The sequence below is a fragment of the Morone saxatilis genome, unplaced genomic scaffold (assembly GCF_004916995.1).
Source record: "Morone saxatilis isolate NCDOM2014 unplaced genomic scaffold, NCSU_SB_2.0 Contig1, whole genome shotgun sequence".
Taxonomy (NCBI): domain Eukaryota; kingdom Metazoa; phylum Chordata; class Actinopteri; family Moronidae; genus Morone; species Morone saxatilis.
The window spans coordinates 9129819-9140867 of NW_023339651.1; the positions used below are offsets into that span (position 1 = coordinate 9129819).

Below are 11049 nucleotides of genomic sequence, written 5' to 3' on the forward strand. Positions count from 1 at the left end.
ACACACACACACACAGGCAAGCAGCTTGGTGTCTCACTCCTCTCCCCCTGAACATATCATCCATGTTATGATAAGCCTGATTAGTGCTGCTTCTTTGACTGCTGAGGGCAGGATAAGGATGTGTGGGTAAAGAGGCGAGAGCAGTCTCTTCCACCAGCCTAATCTACAGCAGACCTCTAATCTGGTTATCTTGTGGTCGGGGACTGTGTGTATTAGTGTCTGTCTCGGGCCTGGCCTGATGAGAGGGGCTGAGCTCCGGTTAACACAGGGGCCCACGGCAGCACACCCCTAAAGCTCCACTGTAATCTTTGGGTAATTGAAAAAAGGGGGCCTGCACCACTTAGGAGCACAAAGAGAAGATTACATAGCTAAAACTAATTTGGCAAAAATGCAGAAATGGATTTTCAGCCCCACCTCCTCTCTCCTAACCCTTTTATTACAATACACCCCTACCCTCCATGAACCGGGCCCTGGGGGAATAGATGAGGAAAAGGGGAGACCAGGAGGAGGAAAGCGGAGTGCTGACTGGAGCTGCTAATGACTGTGGATTTACACGCGCTGCCTTGATTTCGTGGTTTACAGATGATCGATTACTTCACTGCAACCATGGTTAAAAGTGCCTCATCACACATCAGACCCAAATGTGAACTGGCAACCCCCCAAGCCTCTTATATTGTGTTACTGAATTCCAGGGTGACACCGCAGAAGTGTTTTTAATTACAAACCACACTATTTTCATTGTGGCTTGGTGGTTTGGCGCCTCTAGAGTACCCAGAATTTGATAGCTCTTCTTTCGAGAGCCTTCAGACCAAGTTGTAATTCTGTGGCAAGCGCCTGCAATCTCTAACCCTTAACCCAAATATTAACGCCCTGGCCTCTTTTTTTTCCTTTCCCCCTTTCTCTCTCTTTATTACTGTCTGTCTCTCCCTGCTTCTTCTTTCTCTCAGTCTAATAAGGTTCCAGTGGTACAGCACCCTCACCATGTGCACCCTCTCACGCCTCTGATCACCTACAGCAATGAGCACTTCACACCGGGGAACCCCCCACCTCACCTACAGACAGACGTGGATCCCAAAACAGGTAAAGCCCAAAGTATTTCTCCACCGCATGTGTGTATGTTTGATTGGAGATTTTTTATTCAAAATAGAATTTCTGTTAGCAACATGCAGCTTGAATCCTGCCGAAAAACAGCATTAGTAAACAGCACAGTGTGTTTTTAAAGGGCGAAACTTCTGAACATACATTTCAAAAAGAAGTTGAGAGAAAAGCACAGAAGCGGCTTTCCTTAGATAAGGCACGTCACCTCTTTGCACTGATGGTTGTGTAAATGTTTTATTACGCCCTGCCACTACGGTTCACATATTCAGGACTGTGTTTGTCTTGATGGCGTCTGTCTGTCTGTAGACACATTCTTGTAAAAACAGATCAAGATTAAAACGTAATTCAAGCGTCACGTTCACAGCACAGGTGTTCTGTGAGGTAGACTGTATTGTTTAAACAACTGTCTTGTTTAAAACTGACACCACCCATACATAGAAATGTCTAATGTTTCCATTAATTGCTTATCAAATGAACTGATACTGTTAAAGTGGGACAAAGTCATAGTCATCTGATGTGCTTCTTGTTGACAACTTCTGCTCTCATCTGTTACTGATTGATTTAGCTAGCACGCTAATGAACGTGGCTTGGCCTCAGTGGAAAGTGGCCCTAAATTTGAGAACAAGAACCTGAACAGTGGCTCATAAACCTCTCGTTAAACATGGAATTTAGCAAACAACCTCGACCACAAGTACATTTGCCAAGGCTCAAAACAAGACAGCCAGAGAGCAGTACAAACTGAGTCCTCAAGGCTTTCTGTCAATGAATGATGTCTTCAGCTAAGTACACAAAAATCTTTATAATGGAAGACCCAAGCACTTGAATTTGTATGTTTTTGATTATCCACAGAACTGTAGTTATGTCTTTATAGCCTGTTGATCCTACAGATTCAGAGGGTCCACGTTTAGCAGTCAGATTCTGCCCACACATCCCTTGCCCACCACCATTTAGCATACATTTTAAGGCAATTTCATTCATTTCCGTGAGCATCTTGACCCAGCACTTCATTTTGTTAACTGTCATTCAGCCCATCCTTTCAGGTTAATGCATTTTCAGTGCGGTGAATAATTCCATGCTTTCCAGTGGTCTCTGGTGGATTCAGTCAATGTTTTAGGTAATAATGTTCCCTTATTATGATGGTCCTTACAAGGGGGAAATAATGCGCCAGCTGCTGTTTAATGTAGTGCTTAATGGGGCTGCTTAATTGGGCTCAGTGTTTAATTAATTAATGAGCTATATTAGGTCTTCAGCGCTGTGTGGCAATGGGATAATGTTCGTAAGGCTTTCTTTTTTAATAGAACTTGCCTTTGTTATAACAGTATTCCAAGTAAAGTTTTCTGCTTGGGCAGAAACTGCTGCACAGCACATTGTCCATCAGTAACAGAATCCCAGAGTCAGTTCCTGGATAACCTGGATCAGCTGCAGACTTTGGGTGTAACCACCAACACCAGCCAAGTTCTGATCTGCAAAGACTGATCTGGCTCTAATTCGGCCGTGTTGGCACTGGTCAAAATATCTCCGGCAACAGCTGCACAGGCAAAGCCAGCTGTGTGTAAGAAACACATATCAGCCAAAATGAAAGTCCCCTAGTTCCTGTTCTACTGAGCGCACACACCTCCTTGCTGTGCTTTTACACATGTCTAGTGTTGCCTGTTTCAAGTTTGTCATGAGAGAGAAAGTTATTTTTACACCCGGCTGTGTACGAGACCTTTTCAAGGCATTCATTCAGGGCAGCAGTTTCTTTGCCTGTCAGCTGCCACGGAAAGTAAAAGGCAACACCGCGGACGCTGTGATTGCTTGGCGATGCCCTCAACGAGAGCTGTCCTTAAATTGGACATCTTTGTCACTGTTCGTCTGTGGGGGATAACAAACAAAATTTGCTGCGTTTTTTTGTGTTAAATCTGAGGATCAGTTGGACAAATGGCTATCGACGAGCCAATGTACACACCCCGTTTTAATAACCGTGTCAAAACTCACAATAAAACTGAACGTATAGATATTTAGGTAGCAATTAATATGAGTCAAAAGCAGAAGTATTGATTTAAACTGAAGAATAACTTAATTTTAAAATAATTGTTGTAACCTCAGATCATAATCTGTAATTGTTGCATATTTCTAATATTGGTTTATTCATGTATATCAGGTAAAATGCATATCCATCCAGCCAGTATATCTGGATAAATCAGCCTGACTCTACCTGCAGCCCTGTATTAGCAGCTCTCTGATCACAGAGAAGGCTTTAATTATATTGTTGTGTTTTGTTAACTTCTAAACCTCAGTCATTTTATATCATTAGTCTTCTGAATCAGTAGACAAATGTGACAAGAATCGTGTTGGTGTTTTCTCCTCACCTCTCTCCCCTCTGCCTCATCCAACACATTGTGCCGCCGCCGCCGCCTCAAAGGCCTTTGATCAGGAAGTGTGATTTAGCACTGTGTACATGCGAGCAACAAGCCCTCTTCCTCCTCCTCTTCCTCCCATCTGCACTCCTGTGATGTCTGCCCCATTCATATGTGAAACTCTCAACAATGAATGAATTCAGCACTGACAAAGATTTGGTTCTCTCTCTGTCATCATCTTGTCTGTCCACCTCCTCTCTGCTCCTGTCATCCTCTTTCTTCCACAGGAATTCCAAGGCCTCCACATCCCCCAGATATATCTCCTTATTACCCACTGTCACCTGGCACTGTCGGTCAGATCCCCCATCCGCTAGGATGGTTAGTACCACAGTAAGCAAATCTTTTTTTACTCTTTCTACTGTATTCTCTTATGAGTTGTGTGAAAAAGGCTGGCAACACCCACATACTGTAATGATTAATAAGCATAAACTGAATATCAAGCTAAATCATTAAAGAGATTAACAGTTAACAATGAAAGCAGATATTACCTTACATGTGTGTACACTGTGCAGCAGCATGTTGGTCTTTATGTACACAAAGTCATTTATGGAAGCTGTCTCTGTCTTCTCCTGGTCCCTAGAGTGTGTCCTCTCTCTGTGTTTGAGTCCTCTAAAACTTAAACTTGATCCCTTAACTTTCTAACTCACTCACTCCTGGACCACAGCAGCCCATTGCAGTTTCCTCAGGCCCTCACCCACCTCAACTTGCTACTTTGTGGCAAATACTATTTTGCATGTCTCTGTATGGTCCAATTAGAGTAATGAACCGTGATTGCCCGTATTTTACCCACAATTCCACACGGGGGCTCTCCCCTGGTAACTCTTGTCAACACTTGTTAATATGACAAAAGGCTACAAATTAAGCTCTGTTAATTTAATGTTTTCTCACCGCGATCTAAATACCGAGAGAGGCCCCGAGCGCAGCCATGGCGCCCTTTGATTTGCTGCACTTTATTTTGGTATAAATTTACATTCATTATTGTTTGTCTTTGAATGTGTAGACCTCAATTAGCGTGATGGCTCCATTAAAGAGACCCGCGCTTCGTCTTTAATTATCACAACAAAACACCTAGTTCCAGCTTGGGGAGGAACAGGGCCCCACTCTGTCGACACCGAGCGAAGGGTTATGAAATTTAATTAGCCATTGCTATCAAGATTTGTGGCATTCAAATTGTTCAGAGTTTTCCTCCCTTTGATCTGCGCTCTGCAATCCCCTAGATTTTTGTCCTGATCAAATGAGAATAAAGAGGCCCACGGTGGGGAGAGGAGAGAGACAGAGGGCTTTACCTTCTCCTCTTCCATCAACCCGGTTCCTTTACCTTTTCGCCTTTCTTCTTTTCTTCCCCCTTCCCAGGCAAGGTCAACCTGTTTATCCAATCACAACAGGGGGTTTTAGACACCCCTACCCAACTGCGCTCACTGTCAACGCATCCATGTCAAGGTGAGTTGAGTCCTAGGAGCTAAACACACACACACACACACACACACACACACACTCTCTCACTCACACGTTCAGTTGTGTGTTTGTGTTGGCTGTGAGGGCAATGCACAAGCAACACACATGCACACTCACATGCAGAGACAGGGAGCAGTAACTTCTCCCTTAAGGAGAGCTCACACTCCCCATCTCTGTGTTCAAAAGGCCAATTCTCCAGTGTGGGGCTCCAGCTAGCATGCTCAAATATTAATTATATTTATCATTTTCTAATGAGGCCCCTGAAGAACATTTACCCCCACTGCATGTCAGCCAGATCTGAAATGAGCTGGGGCATGTCCTTGCTGTGAGTCTGAGCAGCCAGACAGATAAACAAACACAGCAACACTTTGAAGGGGACTAGATGATATAAGCTGGGGCCTGACACTTGGCTAGCGCTTTGGTCCAGCCCATTAGGGTCCAGCTCAAGTGCTGCTGTGGACATTAGTGCACCCATGGGGGGTATGTGTATTTGTTGCCATCTTGTATACATGTGTGTGTTTGTCATTTGGTGTTAAACTACTTACTGTTCCCTTGAGGGACACATGTCCTCTATATTGGTGGGAAGCAAAAGAATTAATTTTGGATGACTAAAAGCCCGTGATTTGTGGGGCTAGAGGAGCCAAAAAAGCAACAACACAAAAAACAAACAGCCTCCCACTCCACTGCCTCCACTCCTCCTCCTCCTTCTCCCTCCTCCTCCCCTCCCTTCTACACGCCCTTGCAGCAGGGGACTTTGGACGGGGCTGGTTTAGAGTCTAGGGATGAGGCCAAGCTTTAGTTTAATTACAGCCTGATTGGAAAAGCAGCTCCTGAGGGCGGCATGTTTAGACCTCTGTGACATTGATGGATCATGTAGATGCAGGGAGGGAGGAGTCGCGAGGGGAATAACATTTTTTAAAGCGTAGCCCTGAGAATAAGGGAAAACTGAGTTTGTAAGCAGTCCAGTTCCGTTTTTTGCTGTTAAAGTTTCCCTTTTTGTGAGTCAAATATAAATACCTTCTTGCATCAAATGTTACTTTTAAACTAATACTAGAGAAGGGTGTCTGGATTAGAGTCAGATTTGACCCTTCCAGCTCTTCCCAAGCAAGTCTTAGGTGAAAAGGGTCAGACGGTGGGTCTGTTCAGACGTCGGCATCTGGCAGCAGTACCCAGCCAACCTGGGCTTTAAGTGACTGCTAATTTGGTCCCTTAATGACAGCCTCTACATTGTGATCATCTTATTTCCAGTGCAGTTAATTGAATATACTGGCTGGGGTGTGGGGGGGGGACTGGCCATGGGGAAGAGCTAATGCCCTGTGATGAGGCCCCTAATTGAATTAGTATAACTGAATAGATGGAGGGCTCTGGGAGCTGTCTGGAGAATGGGAGGGTTTAGCACATCTCCCCCTAAAAAAAAAAAAAATTCCCTCCTCACACATGAAAAAATCCCACCCTAAATTCAGATTTTGACGTGACAGAGGAAAAGAGTCAATTTGTTGACAAAGTCTTGTAAAAAATATGTCTAATTGTGTCAACAAAATGGCTGAATCCTTTTATACATAGCCTTCAGCCAGTTGGTTTTGTTCAAAGAATGGACCAGACTGTTTTGATAGCTCAAACGATTTGTACGGAGCAGGCTGAGTGGAGGAAATCGGAGGGAAAAGACATCCTGGCCTTGTACTCTTGTCAGGAGCCGGTTCTTTGCAGGAGCGTGCGGCTTCAGTATCAGTCCCCTGTGCTGTAGCCGGAACTGAATTAGGATGCAGGGAATGAATCAGGTACCTGGTAGTCCTGCAATGAGCACCTTACACCTAGGTCCTGTTAAAAAATGCATTCTTTTAGGACGGGAGGAAAAAGAGACAAGGAGAGTAGAGACAGACAGAAGAGCAAATGAAAGACATTATTTTGATAATGGGGTTGGAGCCAGTGCAGGTCCCCTATAATGTGTGTGTGTGCGTGTGAATGTATGTGTGACAGGTGGGAGGATGTGAAGGCCCCTTTGCCCCTTATGCTTAAGCCTGCCCTTTGATATGTTCCCCCATCATCCCGCTCTCCCTCTTTTCCTTGGGAACGCGAGAAGCGCACCGGCCGGATCATTATACATTAAACAGGCACGGGGGCTACTCCTTCGCATTGGCAATTAAATGGCACTGGCTGACACTGGGCTTGCTGCGCCAGTGACCCCCCCCACCCCAACACTGCCAGCCATTCTTACCTTTCAGATTGAGACGTAGAAGCCCCAGGGTTGGGGTGGGTGGATGGGTGGGTGGGGGTCTCCACTGCGTCTCCCTCTCTGTGTTGGTTAAATTGGTCCAAGGCGCTGCTTGCTGCTGATGAGCCCGGATGATGATGATGATGCCCCCACGCTTCAAAGGGATGGCCGTCATGTTTAAACCATAACCTGGGCCATGCAGTGGCAGCAGGAGGAGGGGAAGGAGGGAGGGAGAGAGGAAGCAAAGGAGCATGGAGGTGGTGAGGGGACAGGGAGGAGTAGAGAAGAAGAAGAAGAAGAGAAAAAAATAGATCTTGGAACAGAGGAAATTTTAACAAGTGCACAGAGAGAGAAGGAGGGAGGGTGAACAGGGAAAGAGGAAACGCAGTGAGCGAAGAAAATGCAGCAGTCCTAATGATGGGCGATATGCAGCCACTGCTGCCGAGCTCCCCATCAACGGATGACATGGCACAAACACCAATGTGTCAGTGATGAAGGGAGAAGAGGGGAAAGGAGAAAAAGAGGGAAAGAGTTTGAGGGGGGAGCACACTGGCACTCCCCTGAGATGGCCTCCAACAGAAACTAGTTGTTCCTGGCGAGTTTATCCTCATCATTATATTCTGGCTCGGAGCCATGCAGCCAGACACAGCCAGATAATGAGCTGCTTTAAAAAAAAAAGAATTATTCCTCCTTTTTTTCTTCTCCTTCATCCTCCTCTCTTCTCTTAAATTTGTGTGTGGTCACGTGGAGCCGAGGCGCCGCGCTGTAAATATACACATGCAGTTAGATGCACACACGCTCAAACACAAATAATTAGTGTCATACATACACTGGCACATACAGTAAAGCGGCGTCTTATGGCTGTTCTGGCCTGTGAAACGATTTCATAAATAAGGGTTTCTGGCCTGGATATGTGGAGCGGTTGGAGATGATGAAATGATGATAGGAGTGTAGAGGGATGAAGATAAAAATGTCAGTGCTGCTGACAGTGCTGAATTGGCAGAATAGAATGGGAGGAAGCAAATAGAGACCCAATACCTGAAGTGATACCAGACTTTGATAGAACATTTTAATCTAGTTTGCAATATTCCTTGATAAGAGATAGAGGTTCAGGCTTTACCCCTCCAAAACCTGGCATTTTCATATCTATGTAACTGCTAAAAATGCAGTTTCCTCAAATTGTACAATGAATTGAAGTTTTGTGATTGGCATTTGACATCTACAGATGACAGAACGACATTGTCAATGTCACCTAAATCTTATTAATACAATTGGCTCAGCTATCATAGGTGACAATTGTTGAGGCAGGTATGAACTTTTTCCTCAAAAACCTCAATGGTTCTTCTAAATCTAGAAGTCTCAGCACTGATATATCAGTCTGCATAATCTTTCTGTAACTACAGTATGAGTAGAAAGGTTCAAGGTGCATTTCATTGAATCTGACATGAATTGTTGCCTTTATTTGTTAGGATACTCTTGTTAGAGATTATGGATCTCAATGAGGTTGTAATTACATAAAGGTAACAAAAATTCACTTAGCTCAAGTGTTCAGTGTATAGTTTTTTTTCTTTTGAGTTGTTTCACTCGAGATTTATCCTTGTGCAACTGCCACACAATTTAGCTTTATCAAATGATATTTTACTGATGGTTTAGTGATGATTTGTCATTATTTGCTGTTATACCTTTGTGTAAAGTGTATAGCTGTCCAGGCTGGATTCTGTGATTAAATTAAATTCTGTGACATTTAACCTAAGACTCATTTTAAGTGGTAAAATCTATCCTAATTGGTTGTGAATAATAATACAGGAATCAGCCTTGGACATTTTCATGTGGATGTTTTGTATGTGCATTTATGTCTTTTCTTGTGACTAAAGGCTAATTTCATTCCTATGAAAGAAACTGGAAAACTATTTTGACATGTCTGAAAGATGGGATTGGAATTTAGCCCTTTTAGTCTGTGTATACATGTGCGCCATCTTCTCATTTCACCCGTGTCCATTCTGACGATTTACACAGTCTTCTGTCCTCCAGGTTCCCCCCACACATGGTGCCCCCTCACCACAGTTTGCACACCACGGGCATCCCACACCCAGCCATCGTCACACCCAACGTCAAGCAGGAATCTTCCCACAGTGACATCAGCTCTCTCAACAGCTCGTGAGTAGACTTTCACTGCCCTAAACTCGTGTTTCAACCTTACATAACTGAGTCGTAGGTTGACTCTGCTCACCTTTCTGCCCTCTGGTCCTCCACAGGAAACAGTCAGACGCTAAAAAGGAAGAGGAGAAAAAGAAACAGGTCCACATAAAGAAACCTCTGAATGCCTTCATGCTCTACATGAAGGAGATGCGGGCCAAGGTGGTAGCTGAGTGCACACTGAAGGAAAGCGCTGCCATCAACCAGATCCTGGGGCGGAGGGTAAGTCCTAACATCACTAGACACACACCAACGCTGTAGTGGTCAAAGTTATCACAGTGGTTCTCAATCCTGGTGCTCAGGATCCACCACCCTACTACTTTTTTTCTAAACATGGGCTGATTACCAGCTGGGATTCAAAGTGAATACAGTTAAAAGCCTGCTGGGCTAATATAGGACCACAATAGGAATTCACAGGCCTATTAATAAAGAGGTTTTTGGGGTGACCTGATGGCCCAGCATTGTAGATTTTAAGTCCAGTTCACAACCTGCATACCTATACTTTTCCTGTTCATGGTAAAAATCTTTCTTTGTCTTCTTGTTGTTTCTCAATTGACAGTGGCATGCCCTATCACGGGAGGAGCAGGCCAAGTACTATGAGCTGGCCAGGAAAGAGCGACAGCTCCACATGCAGCTGTACCCAGGCTGGTCAGCACGAGACAACTATGTAAGTTTTTAAGTTTACAAGTCGTAACGGCCTGTTCTTTTCCCCCTTTTGCTAGGTGACATGACCAGGATGAGTTCTTTCTTTTGCTTTTTTCTTATCTAGCCTGAGTGGTCACTTTCTTCCTGTAATTCTCTTTTGATATCTATATCTGAGACTGGGACATATTTCCTTGACTTTAGCCCATCTTGTTGTGACATGAAGGAATATTTGTAACAAAATCTGACAATAATGTTGTTTATTTGAATCCGCGGTGAATGAACACTTTGTTCTGACACATAAATGTGCAGATTCTCATCAGTTTTGTCCAGATTTGGGATCAAGCTGACCAGAGTCTTCCATAAGCAGCCTTAGAGAAATCTGTCTTCCAAACCAGAAGCTCGTCAAGATGTCTTAGATGTTCAGAGAAGCAGAGGAAAATAAGACAAAAGATTACAGAGAAAGAAGAAAAGAACAGAAAAAGACAGAAAACAGAGGAGGGAGGATTCTGGTCTGGCCTGTAGTGGCTGTTACAAACCGGAGGGCAGAGACAGAAAAAAAAAAAAAGGCAGAGAAAGAATGAATGAATAAATAAGTAAACACAAAGATGAGTCCTATTCTCTGTTTCATGTTTTGGGCATTCTGCAATATAATAACTAAGGTTCCTGTCTGTGTCTATTTTTTTCTTTCTATTTTTTTGGCGGCTAACCAACAGGGGAAAAGGAAGAAGAGAAAAAGGGAAAAGCAGCAAGCAGAGAGCAATGGTAAGTGAGCTGCAATTATCTCTCATATTAGAAGAGCCCCATCATGTGTCAGGCAGATGTGACATCTTGCAAGATAAAAGTCAAGCTAGTTTTTTTTTGTGTGTTATGTTTCTTTTGTGTGTGTGTTATTGTGCCTGGCTTTTTTCTCTTTTTTTTTTGGTATAGTTATGCTACCCAATGCAATATTTAAATGGTAGAGTTGCTTGTAATACCCCCCTTTTCCCATTTTCCCCTAGCCTTCCCTAGCTAATAACAACTGAATATGCATGACCCCCCCCCCCC

General features: G+C 44.0%; 1 protein-coding gene across 13 annotated transcripts in view; it reads left to right on the forward strand.

Annotated features, from left to right (window-relative positions):
• The window catches only part of tcf7l2 (transcription factor 7 like 2), a gene marked incomplete in the record, with an annotated part of 92402 nt that overhangs the window by 73858 nt on the left and 7495 nt on the right, over positions 1-11049 (forward strand). For 6 of the 13 annotated variants that reach the window (XM_035660286.1, XM_035660295.1, XM_035660345.1 and 3 more), the window contains 7 exon segments: positions 948-1080; positions 3725-3827; positions 4851-4937; positions 9181-9321; positions 9420-9582; positions 9920-10027; positions 10719-10767. In XM_035660286.1, the coding sequence (XP_035516179.1) occupies positions 948-1080; positions 3725-3827; positions 4851-4937; positions 9181-9321; positions 9420-9582; positions 9920-10027; positions 10719-10767 (784 nt within the window). 13 annotated transcript variants of the gene reach the window in all.